Here is an 18,838-nt window from a genome sequence, read left to right on the forward strand (position 1 = left end):
TATGACCTCGGTAACGTAGATCTGGGCTTGGTTCGTGACAAACTGGATCGTCTTATGAGAGAGGCTTTCTCAAAGTGAGTTGAATTACCCCCGAGTCTGGATATGATGCTGATAGGCCTCTGAGGTATCTCCTCATAGACTCCAAGCCGCGAAGAATGGCATTGGTAGCTGATCCATCTCTGCCGCTACCACTACTATCTACTGTCCTTGACACAGCATTCCGCCGCTTCCAGGCTCCAATGGTGTCTCTGCTCTCGCCAGCGACAATGTCTGCTGTGGCGGCTGGTGTCCGTTCAGCTCTCGTTATCGATATTGGATGGGCGGAGACGGTCGTCACAAGTGTTTACGAATACCGGGAAGTCAGGACTACCAGATCCGTCAGGGCTGGCAAATATTTCAATAACGAGCTCTACCGAAAGGTGCTACATTCTCTCATCACCGGGGATCAAGGAAAAGACGCCAATACAGCGTTCAAAAATCCTGATGGCCAAGAGAACCCGACAGAGGAGAAGACGGACCGTGACAGGTCAGTCGATGTTGAAAATGAACAGGACCATCATATCAGTTTCGATGAGTCCGAAGACATCATGCGTCGTCTCGCCTGGTGCAGACCTACCAACAGAACACCCCAGAGAACGTCAGCTCAGCTTGAAACGGTCGAAGAGCAGGACGAGAATGAAGCTGAAGCGGGCAGCACCACTACGCCTGGGGCAAACAGGACGGCAAACGTACCGTTGCAGTCTTCGATTCCCACCAAGACGATCGAGGTACCGTTCGAGAGGATCGCAGACGTCTGTGGCGATGTCTTTTTTGAGCCCTCGATGAATCTTGCGCATTTTGATGACCACGAGCTTCCGGTACACCTCCTCGCATACAGGCATCTCGCCGATTTGCCGGTTGATGTCCGCGCTATTTGCATGTCCCGCGTCATCTTTATCGGAGGCTGCTCCAACACCCTGGGCCTCAAACAAAGAGTGATCGACGAGACGACATTGCTCATCGAGACAAAAGGCTGGGAGACGGCCTCTGGCAAAGCAGTGGACCAGTTGAGCAACAACTCGAAGCTACAATGGAAGCCAACGAAGACACCGCATTTGGAACAAGACCGCGAGCAGGATGAGGGCCCATCGTCAGAGCAGGCGAACGACTTTGATCAATTCGAGAGGGGCTTCATGCGGCCCCGAAAAAAGGAACCGCCCGTGCAGGGACATATAAGGGCGCTGCATTCCCTTGGGCCTTGGACTGGTGCAAGTCTGGCGTCTCAACTGAAGATACCGGCCATGGCAACGATCGACCGCGAATTATGGCTGCAGCAGGGCGTCAACGGTGCGTCGAGACCTAACGACGTCGATGTCAAGGCGCAACAAAGGCAGAGTATGGGCGCAGGCGGTTTGATCCGAGGTAGCGGTGGGCAGCATACCAATTGGACACTGGGGAAGTGGGGTGCTATTTGAGTGTGAAAGTACTTAAAGATACCCAAGAAAGTAACTAACCTGGAGCATTTTACCATGGCTGTTGGACATACACTGGCTGGTCATGACTGGTCCGCATGAGTACTCGAGGAACGTTGTAAATACCATTGCGTTATAATCTCAAACTGCATATTCTCAAACTTTGAAATTGGGTCCACTACACCCCATACATGGCAGCTAAGCCAAAAATATATTCAATGTAGCATTTCCCCAGGCCTAGCTTCAACACAATAGAGTATAAATGCAGTTGTCTGTCTAGTCTTCATGCCGGTGTATAGTAATCGGCTACCCTATAACTAGTAGGAACCGGATGATATGAAGTTACCGGGCCCTTGTCAATCGACGACCCACCTCAACCTTGCAGCTTTCTTTCCCATCAAACATCCTCTCAGCTAATTAATTCCTGGAAAACCACGAAATAGCAGAGCAAACATAATGCACTCTGTGTGTTAATATACACCCCAAAATGAAGCGAGCGTTTCCCTGCATGCGCTGCCGCAGCGCCCGTCTCAGGACACACATTCTCTCGAGAGCGTTCTCATCACAGACCTCAGCTGATCCCCCGATACCCAAACGGCCCAACCAAGCGCCCAAGCCCATCATTGACATCAAAGACATTCGTCAAAACCCAGAGCTCTACGCGCAGAACTGCATGACCAGGAACTACACCCGCCAGTCCCACCATCCAGCCCGGATCGTCGAGCTCCACGCGCAATGGCAGGATCTCACACGCGGCAGTCGCGCGAACCGCGAGCGGTCCAATTTGCTGCGCAGGCAGCTCGCAAACCCCGCGACCAGCGCCGACGACGGTGACATGGAGAGCGTTCGGCAGCTGACGCGCGAGGAGATCCAGGAGGAGGCGCGCAAGCTAAAGACGGAATTGGCCAGCATCATGGACGAGGAGGCGAAGATGCAGGCCACCATGGAGCACCTCGCGCTCGAGATCCCCAACCTGACTGATGCGGAGACGCCAGAGGGTGACGAGCCCGTCCTGCTGTCGTACATCAATGACCCGCCGCCGGAAGAGCAGCAGCTCAAAGAAGGACCATCGCATGTGCAGATCGGCACGGACCTAGGGATTCTGGACTTTGCCGCGGCCGCCAATTCCTCCGGATGGGGCTGGTACTACTTGATCGGCGAGGCGGCGCAGTTGGAGCAAGCACTGATCCAGTACGCGCTCGCGGTGGTCACGCGCCACGGTTGGACGCAGGTATCGCCGCCTACGCTGGTGTACAGCCACATTGGCGCCGCGTGTGGTTTCCAACCCCGGGATCAAAACGACGAGCAGCAGGTGTACACCATTGCGCAGTCGCAGAGCGACAAGGACCGCCAGGTCCCCGAGCTCTGCCTGACGGGCACCTCGGAGATCTCCCTGGCCGGCATGAAGGCCGCGTCGACCGTGCACACGGACGACCTCCCTCTCAAGCGCGTCGCCGTCTCGCGCTGCTATCGCGCCGAGGCAGGCGCTCGCGGCGCCGACACCAAGGGTCTCTACCGCGTACACGAGTTTACCAAGGTGGAAATGTTCGCGTGGACGGCGCCAGACGAGGACTCTGCGTCTGACGTGTACGACGAGATGCTCGACATGCAGACAGAGATGCTGTCCTCCCTCGGTCTCCCGTCGCGCGTGCTCGCCATGCCCGCGCAGGACCTGGGTGCGTCTGCCACGCGCAAGATCGACATGGAGGCCTGGTTCCCGTCCCGTGCAGGCAAACTGGGCGGCTGGGGCGAGGTGACCAGCGCCAGCCTCTGCACCGACTACCAGACGCGTCGCCTAGGGACGCGGATGAGGGTCGAAGGCGGCAAAATGGGGTTCCCCTGGACGGCGAATGGAACAGCGCTGGCGGTGCCGCGTATCCTGGCCGCGCTGCTTGAGAATGGCTGGGACGAGGAGACGAGAACTGTCACGATTCCGGAATGTTTGAGGCCCTGGATGGACGGCAAGGCAAAGATTATTGGAGACGGGGCGACGAGGCGCCGGCAGATGGACGTGGATGGTGTGTAGCGTACTGTATAAATGCTTGGACAGATTTGTACTCATAACAGCGCGTTGAGAGGCTACCTAGATTAATTTGATCGGCCAGGAGATCACCACATAAGGACAGCACTGGACTCTATTGAGCAGCACTTTTAAATAAGACACATTGATGAAAACATTGATTCTCGTGAGTCTAATGTGATCACGCTGGATCGTCACCACAATGGAGCTGCAGCGACTAGTAAGAAAGACATTTGCTTTCATCCCCGGGTTCGCTTTGCCCGCAAAACGCCAAGATACCGTGTGCTACGCCCATGACAAGAGGGCCAGAAATGAAAGTTAAGAAAGAAAAATCATACACCGCTTCGGCGACCTCTATGCTGTTCATTCGTCTCCAAAAGTAGAGTGACGGGCGCCTGCCATGTTTTTTCCTTCTCTTATTTGCCATCCCACTACCGGTTGGCACCGTTATGCCCATTGTGGTATTGATGCTCGTCACCCTCGTGGTGCAACGTCACGCTATTGAATTCGAGGAAGGGGTCGGCTATCTCGTTGCCGGGGGTCGCCAAGCCGCTGTCCAGGGGCACGCCCTTCATCTGTCTTGATCCCGAAATGTCCACACTCTCGCTCTCCCTGACATTGCGGAAGTTGGGTGTGTCGCTGCCGCCCTTTGTGAGACTGTTGGCAGGTACAATGGGCGGTTTGCCGTGGCGAATGAGCGCCCACTGCGTTGTGCGGAAGAAGGGATGGGATTTGATATCGGACGCGCCGGCACGCGCGCCTAGGCGTCTGTTCTCATCCTTGATGAGGAGTTTCCTGATGAGGGACTTGCACAGGCTGCCAAAGGTGAGCATACGGGAAGCTGGAACGAGGGGGCTGCAAGACGTACTTTGTCACTGGGGGCGAGCCATTGTGCTCGGGAAAGGGGATATCCTCCCGCAGAATGTTCGCAAACGTCGCATTGCGGTTCTTCCCCTTGAAGGGTGTTGTGCTGTAGAGCATCTCGTAGATCAGGATACCCAGCGTCCACCAGTCCACGGCGCTGGTGTGGCCGCTCCCCTTGATGACCTCGGGCGCAATGTACTCTTCTGTGCCCACAAAGGAGTTGGTTCTAAAGTTGGCAATACACGCGCGCGTGTCGATGGTGGGCAACGCGTCGGTTCTGGCGCCATTCTTCCCAACGATCATGAGCGGCTTGCCTCCAGGGTCGGACTGCTTGGACAGGTCAAAGTCCGAAAGCATAATGTGACCGGATTGGTGAAGCAGGATGTCTGTCGAGGCTGTCAGTAGAAGAAAACTCGGGGAGGAAAGGCGCGGAGCGTACTTTCGGGTTTTAAGTCACGGTAGATGAAGCCCATGAGATGGAGATACTCCAGGGCCGCCGTCACCTCTGCGGCATAGAACTTGGCGTCCTCCTCGGCAAGGCACTTGCCCGGCCTGCTTTGCAGCGCGCGGAAGAATTCGCCACCACTGCAGTATTCCATGCAGAGGTATAGATAGTCTTCTGATTGGAACGAATGATACAGGGTAACGATGAATGGATGGTTGCTGGTAGCGAGGATTTCCTGCTCAGCGAGCGCTCGTTTGATCTTGTTCCGTTTGATCATCTCTTTCTTGCTCAGCACTGGGAATAGTTAGCCTCGATTCCTGCCAGATCTTGTTTGAGATGCCTACCCTTCATCGCATAGAGACGGTTGCTCTTCTTTTCGCGCACCAAATACACCTTGCCAACATCACCCTTGCCAATGAGCTTGATCTTGTCGAAACTCGAGGGGCTGACCTCGACAGAGCGGACCTTGATCGAGTTGGAGCTGTACGTTCGGCGAAAGGCCAAGTTGGCATTGGGCGCCGGCAACGCAGCCAGGGAGTCTTCCTCCACGGGAGGGCTGAGCGACAGATGCTTGGCTGCCTCTGATTGTGCCTCGAGCAGTGAAAGAGAGCCTGGCTTGCCGGGGTCCTCGATGAGAGGATCTTTGCCAAGGTTCGCCGTCGCCGGACGCTCGCCATCCGCACCTCCCTTGCTGCCGTCCTTCTTGAAGAGGAGCTGCGTATTGGGGGCACTAGCCACACGCCTCAACCGCCTAGCTAGCTCTTCCTTGGTCTCGGCTGTAGCCTTTTGGCCGTTCTTGCCGTCCTCGGGGCTGCTGATTTTGAATATCGGCGTGTCCGGCGGACTGGGCGGCACGGAGCCCTCGTTGTGGTGACGAAGGCCGGGGTGGCCTTGGTGGGCGAAGTAGGGGTTGGCATTGGCCGTTGGGCTGAGGGCCTCTTCTAGCTGGTTGCCTTCGCTCGCGACGGTCTGGGACCTGAAACGACCGACGGTGCTACTGAACAACCGGCCGCGGAACGGCCTCGTGGGCCCAGACGCAGACCCCTGACCTTCGTCGTTTGACGGTGCCTTGATCGGGGCCTCCTTGTCTTTCTGCTTCTCGTCACCCAGGCTGCTTCCGTTGGTGGTATTATTAATGCGGAAAAAGTTGCGTAGACGATGGCTGACCTGATTGCTGCCGCCGTGCCCCGAGGCGTTGTTGCTGTTCTTGGAAGGCATGTCGGGTGTAAGGTCGGTGACGGAATCGAGGGTTCTAGTTCCGGTACCGGTAATTCTGGAGAGGAGGTTGAGCGACGGTCGCGAATTGCCGCCTGGACGTGATGTCTGGCGGGAGCTTGTATCAGTGTGGGCTTGATCAACAAGCCGGTGCCATGTTCGGCGCAAAAGTCGACGCTGGCTTTTCGAAATGGTGCTGGCAAAGCTGGGGGCTCCTGGAAGTGCCGATGTTGGCGTGAGGCGACTCTGGGGCAAATGTGATAGCCGGCGAGGGGTACGGGATCGGTGGGCGAAGTCAATGGCGTGATGTGAACTTGAGGATGGAGATGATGTTGGCGAAGCGGCAGGCTGAGGACGAGGAGATGGATCGGGGGTAATGCCACTGAGACCGGAGGCCGTGGTGGTAGAGGTGACGATGGCAGCAGGTGGTGGTGGTGGATTGCTCAGCATCCATTCGGCGGGCCGGGGCCCAGGCTTGGACCTTGAACCCGAAATGCCTGAGGCAGGACGATGATTGGTGCATCCCCGATGTCCGTCGATGATGCTAGAGCACAGTTACCATCTGGGCGCAGCCACCTGGGCCGCGCTAACAGCAGCTAACGAGACACCCCAGCCACGAGGGCGGGCGCGTGTAAGAGGCGCGCAAGTTGCAACCTTTTGGGACAGACAAGGCAACTAAAATAGTCACGTTACGATTTGCAATTGAGAAAACAGTGCTGGCTACTCGATACAACGTCTTAACAGGCAGCAGTGGGTCTATCAGACCTAATCTACATCCCGTCAGCCCCTTGCGACTGTGTCCCCGTATCATCCTCCTCGTCAGGCAGGTTTCTCTCCCTCTCCATAAGCAACCTCCTGAGACGCTTCCTGTTCTCCTTCTCGGTGAGGTAATCTTCCAGCTTCTGGTCTTTGATCGACGGCGTGACCTGGTAGCCGTCCTGATCCTTCAGATAACTCGGTATTTCCTCATCTGCCTCCTCATCCTCCTCCCCGTCACCAGACTGGTGGTCTTCCACGCCGTCCTCGCGTGCCTTGCCCTTCCTCTTGGGCATTTGTAACGTGTTCTTCGGTCCGTCACCCACATGCCAGCCAAAGGGTATCAAGTGGCGCTCCTCCATATGGGCAGGCAGTCTCGAACCATGATTCACCAGTGGGTCCATCCCGCTGCACTTGCCCCATCGGCAGAGACCATCGTCCACATGCTGTACATGCACCTTGTCCACGTGTCGTCGTAGGGTATCCAGATTCTGTAGCTCAGCTTTGCAGCCCTCCCACTCGCACCCGAACACCAGGAACTTCGGCGCGAGGCGTAGATACAAGACCCGTGGCGGCGGGCTGGCCTGCTTCGGCGGTCGGCCCCTCCGCTTCACGATGCCGTTCCCGCTACCCTGTGCTGAAGAGGCGCAAGAGGGTGCAGACGAGGGGGCGGCATGGCCGCGCATGGCTGCGTACGACATGCCGGGTTTCCATCCTTTGGGCCGACCAACTCTGTTGACAGTCGGTACTTGTGGTATCGGCACAGGGGTCTCCTTGACGACTGTACGGGGTGCAGGGGGGTGATGCGACGTGCTTGTGTGTGACCCTATGCTGCGCTTCGACGTGGGCTGACTACTTGGCCGGGTCGGCAGGGGAACAGGCGTCTGCTTTACGGAGGACGTGGGGGAGGACGCTGCTGCCGCTTCTCGTTTGAATTTCCTGGAGAGGTCTGACACTATGCGCTCATCGCCTGGCATTGCTGTGGTCTGGTAGTCCTGCGGTCGGCTCGGCGACTGCAAGACCACGGAAATGCGCGATTCGGAGGACGTATGTGACCCCCCGACCGTGGGACCAGGGCGTTGTTGACGCGCCTGTGGCAGGGAGAGGGGATCGGCGGCCTCATGCGATTGTCGTCGTTGGAGCGTGTTGTGAAGGTTCATCGCGCTGATTGCTTCGCGACGCGCAGGCGTACAGGCGTAGGGCGTGACTGAACGGATAGCTGCGAGTTTTGGACTCTCAAAATGGCACAGGCCATGCGGCTGAGTTTGTCAGGCAAGGTGAAATGATGTGAGGTGGGTTCAGTTGAGGTGATGGATGCAGGATGTTTCTAGTCTAGATTCATCAACAAGCAACCGTTCGTGCACTATCGTACCAAACTCCGGTCGCAGCCAGCAACAGCAGTTAGTCCAACAACACGATTCTCTTTTATCTAAGATAGTAATGATGCGCAGGCTAATGTAATAGTGCGTAACTGCAAATCTTTTCTGCCAAGATTCGAATTCGAAATACAACGGGCAAACACTACTGCGCAGTGAACGTGTTCTTGTAAATCTATTGCTGCAGTGCTTCCGATTGATGTGAGTAAAATTCAAGACACCATGATGATAAAATAAACCATGCTAACATTTAAACGTTGGCCGTTCACCAAAAAAAGACAAGACAGCCTCATTTTCCAGATTATACTTGCCCTACTGTCAGGTGCGAAACGTCAAACATATGAATCCGCCTCTTCGACTCACCGCCCCATCAATCACACTTCTGTCTCGACATCGGGTTTGCGACCGTCTAGCGATCCAATCGTCCTCACCTTGCGGAACGCATACTTGGCCTCGTCCTTGGCGAACTGCACGTTTCGCATTGGTCGCCACTGCATCAGCCCACGTTGCTTGCGGTGCAGGTCACGACTGCGGCTCTTGTAGTCCTTGTACGCGCTGAGGGGACCGTTTGACTTCTGCGACGAAGTCGTTGCGTCCGTCCGATCCGTCGCTGTGGATTGACGGGGTTCGGCCCCGGACGAGCCTTCGGAGCCCCTCGGTTCTTCTTGCTTGTCGGCGTCTTGGACACCCAGATCAGGCTCGCCATCTTCATCACCATCATCATCGTCGTCATCGTCATATTCGTACTGATCGTTCTCGTCACTCGTCTGGCTGGCATCTGGCTGGCGCCTGCTCATGAGCTCCGTGGGATCTTTCCCAAAAGCACCACTCCAGTCAGTGCCGTCCTTAGCCATCCACTTTTGCTTGTCCTTCTCATCAGCTTGGGCGAGGACATCTCGACCATGCGTCAAAGACTCATCGTGCAGCTTCTGGATGTGCTCCGGCAGCTTCGTGTCGACCTCCTGCCCGCGGACACCCTCCGCGTAGCAAGCCTCCCATGTCTCAATCGTCTCGCGCGAGTCGTTGTCGCTGACGAAACGGATATGGTCCCGATCCGTTCCCGGGGAGAAGCGACCCTTGAAGCGGACGCGTCCAATCTCCTCAATGTCAATGTCAGGAATGCTCTTGTAATTCTCCTGGGTGATGTAGCTCTGCGATAGACGAACACTGTTGTCGACCCTGAAGAGCGGGACCTCAAACTCCTTCTCCTCGCCGTCAACGAGCTCGAGCAGCCAGAGGGCTGCGAAAGCATCCGCATGCCTCTTGCCGCCAGGGGTGATCTCGAGGAAGATGGGCGACCTGTAGCGGTGCCGGACGGGGAGACGAATCGTTTCGTTCTGGTCGTCGGAACGCTGCAGGTTGAATGACATGCCGTCCTCTGTCTTCTTGCTTTGCGCCTTCTTGACCATGGCCGACGAGCCACCTGTCCTGAGCCTGAGCTTGGCGGCGTTGTGTGAGTAGCCCCCAGTCACGGTGATCTCGTTCGACAAGAACTCAAAGGTGCCAATGTCCCAGCCAAGTTGCTGAGGAGGCAGTCGGAGCTCCGTGGAGCGGAAGAGAAGGGAGATGCGGACGCGACCAAAACCAATGCCACCATCGAGTGGGTACCAGCGGCTCGATTGACTGGCGGTTTGAAGGATGTCGGAGATCTTGAGGGGGACGACGCCGATGAGAGGATCGTGCTGTCTGTTGCGCGAGTCGCGGACGCCAATGGTGACAATGGCGGAGCGCCAGTCGCGGATGAACTTCTCGGTGCCGGCATTGAAGATTGGCTGCGAGGAGACGACCTTGGTACGCGTCTTGTAAATCAAATCATCGTTCAGGAGGATGGTGCAGTAAGAGCTTGGGAGGTTTTTGCCGGTCTCCTCCTTAACCTCGCCGGCCTCGGGACGCGCCGGCTCGTACTCCTTGCCCTTGCGCTTGCCGTCGCTCCCCTTGATATTGGAAAGCTCAAGACCGACGATTTGGTGGACGATGACGGACAGGATGCCGGATGGCCACAGTGGGTCAGGGGGGGTGTGGATGACGTCGTCCTCCTCCTTGGTTTCGATGGCCCCCTTGTCCTCTTGGAACTCGGGCTTGTCCTGCAGTTCCTTGGGCAGGTTAGGATCAGTACCATCTGTGCGGAGAGCCTTGCGGAACTGCGTTTTTCCAAAGAAGCCAACCTCCCAATGAAGCTCGCCGGGCATTTCGCTCTCGGCCTGGACACCCTGCAGGCGGGATACCTGGGGAAACATCTGGCCAGGGTGCTGGATGAGCTTCTGGATGCTGAGCTCAACCTTGCCGACGACGTCGTCAGCCGATCCGCGATCGCTGTCCCAGAGCTCCATGGAGAGCTGCTCATCGGCCCTGATTAGGTCGCTCGTCACCAGCAGGCCACAACTCTCCTCGAAGACGGGGTTCAGGTTGTCCTGGATCACGCGGGTGCAGAACTGAGGCTTGCCAAACTTGCTCCAGCTGATGGTGATGTACGGGTCCGAGCCGCCACCACGGCTACCGCGCTGGTCCTGCTTGCTGAGCCCGACAGCCTTGTGGATGCGGATGAAGATGACACCGAGCGCCTCCGTCTCCTTCTTGACATCGTCTCCTTGCAGCATCTTGCTGAGGTCCATGGTCAAGCTCTTGGGCGCAACGTACATGGAGGCCGCAGCGCCAATGGCCCAGTTGACAAAGTTGGAGATGAGGGGCAAGTTCAGGATGTTGACGCCCTTTTCGATCATGGGCGTGCATCCAGCCTGCACCTTGGGAACGCCCATCAATGTGAAGGTCAGGACCTTGAGGAAAGGCGGTTCGGGCACCATCTGCAGACGGATGCGTGCGGTCGCCACGAGACCGAGAAGCTCTACCCAGATGGGCAGGGGAACGCCGAAAAGGCCCTTGACACCAAGATAGAAGACGAGCTGCATGCCCATGTTCTTGGCCTTGGAGGCTACATCGGCGCCCGATGGCTTGGCATGGTACGCAAGAGAGACCTCGAGATTGTAAAAGTCACCAGCCTGCTCGTTGGCAGCCAGCTCCTCCGGGTCAGTTTCATCCTTGGCCTTGTTGTACGCCTCGTCCTTGATGTCCTGGACATGGGAGTCTGGCAGGGCGCGCATGTTGAGAATGCGAATGGGGTTGTTGCCCTGCGAGATGTCGGCCACTCGAACATTTTCAATGATGCCAGGCACCGAGGCGGCCATGACGTCTTCCAGTGTATCCGCGACAGCCGCGAACATCTCGGGATTGATGAGCCCCCAGACGATGCCGATCATGGTGTTCATCCATTCCACTGACTCGGGGATCAGGTTCGCGGTGGCGGCCTCACCTCGGTCCTGCTCGGTGGCCCATTCGTTATCGCGACCCTGGCGAATGAGGTCTCTGATCCAGAGCCAGACGCCAGACGCCACGCAGGCCCCTAGGGGCAGCAAGCCCAGGAGACGGCCGCCAAAGAACTTTCCAACGAACACTATGGCGACGAAAATACCTCCGCAGAGGAAGTTGCCACGCTGCTCCAGGTGCTCGAACATGGGCTCGTAGCTGCGCGATGGGGTCTTGTAGAAGAGGACAGACGTCTTCTCGGAGCGGATGGGCATGTCACTGGCAATGTTGGTGTCCGCCTCTGGGGGCGCGGAGATGTCTTGGGCATGGCGGTACTCCTCGCCAGACATTGTCGATTCGACCTTTAGGGGCGTGTTCTTACCGACATTGGCGTTAGGGACAGACACCTGACCGTGTTAGCATCTCGATGATGGGACATCCTGCGCATAGGGAAGTACCTGGGGGTTGTCGACAACCTCCTCGAAATCGACCTTGGCATCGCGTACCCCCACATCCCGGCCAGTGACAGGGTCCTTGACCGTCCGCACGTCCTTCTCCTGGGGCTTGTCGGCAACGTGGGGTTTGATTTCGCCCGCCTTCTTGTTGTCCTTGAGTTGCTCGTCAATGGCGGCGTCGCGCTCCTTCTTCTCGGTGTCCAGCTGTGCCATAAACTCTTGGATGTTGGGGACCTTGTGGCGACCACTGTAGTGACCACCAGGCACCTTGGTGGTCTGCTCAGGTTGATCAGCCATGGTGGGTTGGTAGGTTCAGTGATCTTTGAGGGTGGCACTTGGAAGCTATCGCATCCCGGGCCTCGTTCACGAGGCAATGGCAAGTAGACGTGAAGCAGAAGAGTGGAAGATGTGCAGTCGAAGAGAAGAATGAAAAATTCAAGTCGGACCAGCTTGACGTGACTGTCATGGTCTAGCTGCTGGCAGCCAATGGTGGAGCTGGTTCAAGCTCCGTCGACGATGACGTCGTTGTGTCTGACCGCGGGGCTGCCGCGATCAGGATCAAGGTCAAGATCTGGGCTGTTGAAGCTAACAAAGTCGAGGCTGCTATCGGCGCTACATTGCGGGGGCCATTTTGTGAGTTCAAGCTAAGGTTCCTAATTGTTTCAAGCTTTTCCCAAACCTGGCTATTGCCATGTATGCTACCAGTCGAACTCAATTAAGAGACCGTTAGATACCTACACTCATGTGACCCGGCAGTGGAAAGTGAAAATGGAATCTGCCAAGACTGCCATTCACAGGCTCCGAACATGGGTGATGGAGCGATGGAGATCTCATCCCAGCAGATCGCCCCGGCGGGATCAGCATCGCCCGTCTGGACGGTCTGGTTGCGTCGATGGCTTGCACCGCCTAGACCTCCCCTCCCCTGCAAGTTGCCGCAACATCTTGCCCATGTGGGATGACGAAAGTTGCATAACTGGGGCCAGTATCTACGTAAGATTCAGATAAGTAGTGAAGATATGCTCTGCATAAATAAGGTATTTCACTTCCACTGAGCAAGAATCTGTCTCGAGCTGTGCAGCTCTATGAGTCCTTGCTACCATTGATTGAGTCCGTCGAGTTTTTGGTAGTTCAAGGTGTCCAAATCGATGCCGTAGAAAGTGCGGACCTGAAAAGATATGTTTAGAGCCAAAACCTGTCCGGAAACAAGCCATTTCTACAGCAGATTCCACTTACACTGATTCCGTATGCCTTCTTCCCCTTTGGATCTTCGGTCTTGGGTCTTCGAAAGTCGATGCCAATGCTTACGCCACATTTCGGACAAAACATCTGGTCCTTCTTCTTGGTGTTGAACTAGGCGGCCTAAGTATTCCAGTCTGCAATAAGTGAAGGATACGCTCACCTGGTAGTTCATGCACTTTGGCCTAGAATCATTGTGCCACTCGACCTCGTCTTTCTCCAGATCTACAAACTTGGATCAGTCGCCACTTTCCAATTGCGCAGAGATATTAGCAGTGCTCACACACGATGAGGTATCCAGCACTGCGACAGATGGAGCAGTTGCAATTGAACACCTGTTGCTCGGGCAGTGGAGGCGATAGAGTCACAGAAAACGTGATGTGGCCGCAGTGGCAGCCAGCATTGTACGTCGCGGACGATCCAGCTTCCGCAGTCATGACTGTGCTTCTGAAGACGAAGAACAAGTACACTGCAAGCAGAAGATGATTCCAATGCCAGGTGCTATTTATACTTGCCTCCCTTCCAGTCATCAGAATCTTGCTTATAAATGCTGCTCCTATCTCCATGCAAGTGACTCAAACGGGAGGGTTGGGCCAGGTTGGTGATCCTGCAGAGATCATCATCGCAATACCACGTCTTGAAAAGTTGCTGCTCAATTTGTAATATTGTCTGATTACTTGAATTATTTTTCTGTGATTAGTATATCGAGTAGCTGCAGCAAGCCACCGCGGCATTCGCACCAGCTAGACAGTCTCCTTTGTGTCATTGGCATCGCCTTCCCTCAGAGGGGCGTTTGCCCGGGCCGCCGCCTCCTCACCGTCCTTTTCGCCATGGGACACCTCTTCGTGCTCCTCGGCGGGCTCCTCAGCGGGGGCATTGAACGTCGGAGCGTAGGCACTCTTGGCGCGGATCTTGTGACCATACTTGTACAGGACAAACGGGATCGGCGCCAGGCAGGCGGCAACACAGCCTAGGAGGGTGCTGGCCCACTGGATGCCCATCCCTTCAAACATTTGGCGCGCAAACAAAGGGAAACCGGCACCGCAGAGGGAACGCATAAAGGTGTTTCCGGCGATGGCCGAGGCGGCAAACATGAGATAGGCATCGACGAGGTAGTTGAGGGCCTGGAGGAAGATGGACATGAGGCCGAAGCCGGTGAAGACGCCCGAGGCAGCCGGGACCGCCCAGTGGACGTTGGGATTGTATCCGGACCTGTTTCTCCGATTAGTGCTGGCGATCCACGACAAGGTGCGAGACAATGTTAAACGTACCATCCAAACCAAAAGATACCGATAGCAAAGGCGATGCCGCCGGCCATGATGCTGGGGAGACGCCACTCGGGCACAGGCAGGCCGTTGTTGGCTGTCAGCTTGCGCATGTACCACGGCTGCTGCGCCAGAACCGCCGCGCCGGCAATGACCTGACCGGCAATCATGCCAAAGAAGGTCAGACCACTCTGGCCGGAGCTGAAGCCGTGGACACCGACAAACACGAGTGGGTAGGCTGTCAAGAAGAGGTAAAGGATACCGTAGATGAAACTCATGTAGATAGAGAGGAAGAGGATGATGGGCTCGGTGAAGAGCAGACGCAGAGGTCGCGAAAAGTTCTTGGTGACGAGTTCGCGGAAGTCGACCTCGATTTCCTCCTGCTTGGCGTGGATGCCCCAGTTCTTGGTGCGACGACGGAGTTCCGCGGCCTTTTGAATTAGGATGACGGGAGGATACGTCTCCTCGAGGAAGATGAAGTCGAGGATCAGGGCCGTCCCACCCATGATGGTGGCCAGGTACTCCGTCCAGCGCCAGCCCAGGTAGCTCTCGACGATGAAGCCTCCTACAAAGGGAGCGAGGAGAGGACCAGTGAAGACGGCCATGCTGAAGAGGGTGACGGCGATACCACGGGTCTTGTTGTCGAACATGTCGGAGAAGACGGCGGCGACGACGGCGAGCGGGCAGGCACCAAAGAAACCCGAGAAGAAGCGGCAGATGAGGATGGTCTGGATGTCCTTGCCGGTAGCACAGCCGGCGGAGAAGACGGTGAAACCAAACATGGACAGGACCAGTGGTAGCCGACGACCGCGCAGCTCGGACAGCGGCGCCCACAGTGTCGGTCCAAAAGCGAAACCGAGCACATAGAATGTCGTCCCCAGAAGACCGACCTCTGTCCCCACGCCGTAAATCTGCGAAACCGTCATCGTCGCGGCGCTAAAGACGGAGGATGTGAACGCCGAGGTCATGGTCGTGTAGCCCAGCATGGCCGCCGTGAGGACCTTTTTGCGCAACGGCCAGTTCTGCGCGTGCAATGGATCTTGGGGCCCGTCAAACTCGACGACGTACTCCTCCTGCGCAGGCAATGGTGGCGGGTACGGCTTGCCTGCGCCAAATGGCGGCAGGGGCTTCTTCTCTGCCCGCGTGCTCGTCCGGCTGCGGATGCCACTGCCCACGGTGCTCTGGTGCTGGCTCCTCGCGGTGTGGATGCGACTGAGCTCGGTGGGGTGCCTCTCGAGGTCGTTTTGTGTGGAGATGCGGCTCATATTCCGTGTGAATTGGGGGTGGTCGGGGGCTGTCGATGTGGACGACGAGGACGACGCTGAAGAGGCGGAGAGCACACGCTCAATTTCGTGCGAGGCACGCCGGCGGAATCGTTCAGGAGAGGCATCGCGCTCGGCTGCCATGAGGCTAAGGTCGACGTTGTCTGGTGGCATGATGCCAGCTACGGTCGTTGTTTCGTTGTCCCTGGCGCGAAGGAGACTGGGTGCGCTGTGATGCAATTGGGAGGAGGGGATGCCAGGTTTTCAGGGCGCAGATAAGGTAATAGAGGAGAGGAGCGCCGCAGAATGGGACCGAGTAATGTCGTCAATTAGTCGAATCGCTAGCGCAGTGCTCGGGTGTGCTCTCGGTACGCGAGGTAGGCAAATGTGTAAGCGTCGTATCGGGAGTGTCGTCTGCCAAATAACGGATGTGACGTGCCGGATGCGGGACGTCTTCTTCAACAGAGTCGGAGGCTAATTGTAGGAGAGACAATGGCTTGCTTTCAGTTTCAATTCAAGACAGTGATGCCGTGCGCAGGCAATAATCATATGCGGGGAGAGCGTCATCATACAAAGCGAAGCGCCCATTGAGGACATATCGACTGTATATAAGCACTCGTCGCGAGTCAGCGCGAACTCAAAAGACGTCATGCATGCGACTAAAAATTAATTTACGATTGATTACGGACAGGCCAGAAAAACTTCGCCATGACCCCGGCAAGCCCCGGCGCCCGGCTCTTGGTATCGGCGCTGCAGTTCGCTAATTCCGCTCTGACAGCTGGCGCTGATTGGTGGTGGCATGTCTCCAAACGGGTTCTAGCGGCGCAAACCCCGTCTGTTGGCTTGGCTTTCGGTACCGGGTAGGGGGTTCCTCCACTGCACTGCAGAAGATCCTTACCAGCGATGACTCCTGCAACGAAACTGCTTACTACAAGCCTCCGCGTTAGGCGATGCCATTCGAAGGCCAGTGGGTGGATCTTTCTTTAATTCTGGCGACATGTGTCGGGTCTGGAAACAAATTAATAATGAGTCCTTACCACGTAGTCAGGGGTCTTATGAGCAGGCCTGGCACGCGGCGTTGCTTGATAAAGTCCATGTCGTTGTTAGAGCGGCTTTAGCCGGGTTAACAAAATTTGCACTGACCCATCCAGGCACTGCCGCGATGGACACCCGGAGACAAAATCAACGTCGGGCAGAGAACACCGAGAACTTGCCCCTTTCAACATGGCAGTTGTCAGTTGTGGCTTCTGGGTAGGTTGCTATACATAGCAATGCAGCATCGCCGGGGAAAATGGATTGTTCACGACAGTAGACAGGCTGGCTGGCGAATAAAAGACCATCTTCACCGATCAATAAAAGGGCTACGCTGATGTTGTCAACCTCGATCGCACTAACTAGCCAAACGATGTTATGTAGCAAACCTGTGTCATCAAGGTCTATCCCTACCTAGGGACACGCCCCAGCCGTGCTCCAGCAGGGCTGTCGCCTCTTCGAGATTGAGCCCTGCCGTCTCGGGGTATATCCCCCAAACCAAGATATATCCCACAACGCATATCGCAGCGTACAGTACAAATGTCCACGACGGACTGAGCAGGTCCATGAGCGGCAGAAACGTGAGCCCTATGATAAAGTTGCAGCCCCAGTTGGTGGCAGTCGACACACCGCTGCCCAAAGATCGGACCGCCAGAGGGAACAACTCAGATTGCATCCAGGGAACATTGCCCAGTCCTAGGGCAAAGGAAGCCACATAGAGCATGATGCTGACGAGAATGAGTGTCGCAGCACTCCCAGCCCCTGATCCATCTGCATCCTGAGCAGAAGCCTCCGCAGTATCGCCCAGTGAGATAAATGAGAAGCCCAGAGCAGAGAGGAGCAGACCCAAGATCATGAATGGCAGCGAATATAGTAGGATACGGCGCCGTCCAATGCGATCAATCAACGTCAAGGCAACCATAGTAAAGATAAAATTCGTGACGGCCACCGTGAGAGAGGTCAAGGTCGGGTTTTTGAAACCGACGAGGGTGAATATCGTCGCCGAAAAGTACATGAGTGAGTTCTGCCGTTGTTAACGTCCTTGCCGTGCAAGGGTAAAGAGGCCTCCGACTTACAAATCCGCAGAGCTGCTGCAGACCCTGCAACAGACAAGCAATGGCCAAAGCACGGCGATTCTGCCCTTCGCTAAGCAGCTCTTGCCAGGCACCAAGCCACCGCCACGGGCCGGCGCGCTCGTGCTCGCGGAACCTCCGTGCCTCCTGCTCTTCCCGGGCTTCCACTTCAATCTCCCGGATCACCGCATCAGCGTTGCGCGTCGATGCAGCCGCGCCGCCATTGACTCTTTGAATCACCGACTTGGCCGCCGTAGAGCGTCCGACCTTGACAAGCCATCTCGGTGTTTCCGGCATGAAGAAGACTAAACCAGCTTGAAAAACGGCGGGCAAGGCTCCCAGGCCCACCGTCCAGCGCCAGCCCGATGTTGGAGACCCAAACGTCGAAAATATCCATCCGACAATGTACGCGACAGCCTGTCCGAGGGTGATGAACAAAACGTTCATCGTCACGAGCCTTCCGCGATGGGAAGCGGGCGCCACTTCAGCGATGTAGAGCGGCACAACAAAGCTCGCGGCACCGACTGCTGCCCCCACAACGCATCGTCCGGCGACCATGCCCGTCACGGTGTCGCTGTAGGCCTGCACCAGGGCGCCGGCTACGAACAGCACGTCGGCGAAGAGGATGACTCGTTTGCGCCCGAATTTGTCGGCGAGTACGGACGAGAGTGGAGACAGGATAAGCGCAAAGAGTGATGTCGAGGATGTGATGATGGACTTGTCCATGGACGTAAGTTCTCGGTTCGACAGGGACGTGCCGATCGAAACCAGCGTGGACGAGATCACGCCTGTGTCATCTGTTGCACAACTACCGTCAGAAAGAGACCCCGGCTCAAGAAAGAATAGGACATACATCCGAACAAGAGACCGCTGATGCCGGCCGCGAATGTCAAGACCAGGACGAAAACGCCAGGGTTCGTGTTGGCCTTGCTCGCTATGCTTCCCGCATCGGTCTCCGCGTCGTCGCCGTCGGACTGGAGCTCGTGGTCGCGCTGATCTTCCGGTATCAAGGGGGCCTCAGGGCGGTCCATGGCTGGCGCATTGTAGCCAGACGAGTGTTGTAAGGAGAGTGTTGCTGTTGTTCGTTC

The 18,838-nt window shown here is 56.5% G+C and overlaps 7 protein-coding genes across 7 annotated transcripts; 1 reads left to right on the forward strand and 6 right to left on the reverse strand.

The window, feature by feature from the left end:
- Positions 1-239: 239 nt before the first annotated feature.
- On the forward strand, positions 240-3,477 carry J7T54_001488 (uncharacterized protein; the record flags this gene model as incomplete). Its single annotated transcript, XM_051506370.1, has 2 exons — positions 240-1,374; positions 2,027-3,477. 2 exons carry the CDS (start codon positions 240-242, stop codon positions 3,475-3,477), a joined length of 2,586 nt encoding a protein of 861 aa, XP_051362381.1.
- A 425-nt stretch (positions 3,478-3,902) lies between these two features.
- On the reverse strand, positions 3,903-5,998 carry J7T54_001489 (Serine/threonine-protein kinase nrc-like protein; the record flags this gene model as incomplete). The annotated part of the gene is made up of 4 exons (XM_051506371.1): positions 3,903-4,287; positions 4,340-4,721; positions 4,775-5,074; positions 5,125-5,998. The coding sequence occupies 4 exons, from the start codon at positions 5,996-5,998 to the stop codon at positions 3,903-3,905; spliced, it is 1,941 nt and encodes a 646-aa protein (XP_051362382.1).
- A 292-nt stretch (positions 5,999-6,290) lies between these two features.
- J7T54_001490 (uncharacterized protein) lies at positions 6,291-6,518 on the reverse strand (the record flags this gene model as incomplete). Its single annotated transcript, XM_051506372.1, has 1 exon — positions 6,291-6,518. One exon carries the CDS (start codon positions 6,516-6,518, stop codon positions 6,291-6,293), a length of 228 nt encoding a protein of 75 aa, XP_051362383.1.
- A 247-nt stretch (positions 6,519-6,765) lies between these two features.
- Positions 6,766-12,179, reverse strand: J7T54_001491 (uncharacterized protein; the record flags this gene model as incomplete). Its single annotated transcript, XM_051506373.1, has 3 exons — positions 6,766-8,010; positions 8,508-11,834; positions 11,886-12,179. The coding sequence occupies 3 exons, from the start codon at positions 12,177-12,179 to the stop codon at positions 6,766-6,768; spliced, it is 4,866 nt and encodes a 1,621-aa protein (XP_051362384.1).
- Positions 12,180-12,382: 203 nt separating this feature from the next.
- J7T54_001492 (centromere protein v) lies at positions 12,383-13,555 on the reverse strand (the record flags this gene model as incomplete). Its single annotated transcript, XM_051506375.1, has 5 exons — positions 12,383-12,494; positions 12,980-13,047; positions 13,116-13,232; positions 13,282-13,343; positions 13,402-13,555. The coding sequence occupies 5 exons, from the start codon at positions 13,553-13,555 to the stop codon at positions 12,383-12,385; spliced, it is 513 nt and encodes a 170-aa protein (XP_051362385.1).
- A 306-nt stretch (positions 13,556-13,861) lies between these two features.
- J7T54_001493 (putative transporter) lies at positions 13,862-15,819 on the reverse strand (the record flags this gene model as incomplete). The annotated part of the gene is made up of 2 exons (XM_051506376.1): positions 13,862-14,330; positions 14,390-15,819. The coding sequence occupies 2 exons, from the start codon at positions 15,817-15,819 to the stop codon at positions 13,862-13,864; spliced, it is 1,899 nt and encodes a 632-aa protein (XP_051362386.1).
- Positions 15,820-17,074: 1,255 nt separating this feature from the next.
- Positions 17,075-18,781, reverse strand: J7T54_001494 (Myo-inositol transporter-like protein; the record flags this gene model as incomplete). Its single annotated transcript, XM_051506377.1, has 3 exons — positions 17,075-17,701; positions 17,754-18,547; positions 18,604-18,781. 3 exons carry the CDS (start codon positions 18,779-18,781, stop codon positions 17,075-17,077), a joined length of 1,599 nt encoding a protein of 532 aa, XP_051362387.1.
- Positions 18,782-18,838: the final 57 nt, after the last annotated feature.

The sequence above is a fragment of the Emericellopsis cladophorae genome (genome assembly GCF_022114955.1).
Source record: "Emericellopsis cladophorae strain MUM 19.33 chromosome Unknown NODE_21_length_315015_cov_118_186755, whole genome shotgun sequence".
Lineage (NCBI taxonomy): Eukaryota > Fungi > Ascomycota > Sordariomycetes > Hypocreales > Bionectriaceae > Emericellopsis > Emericellopsis cladophorae.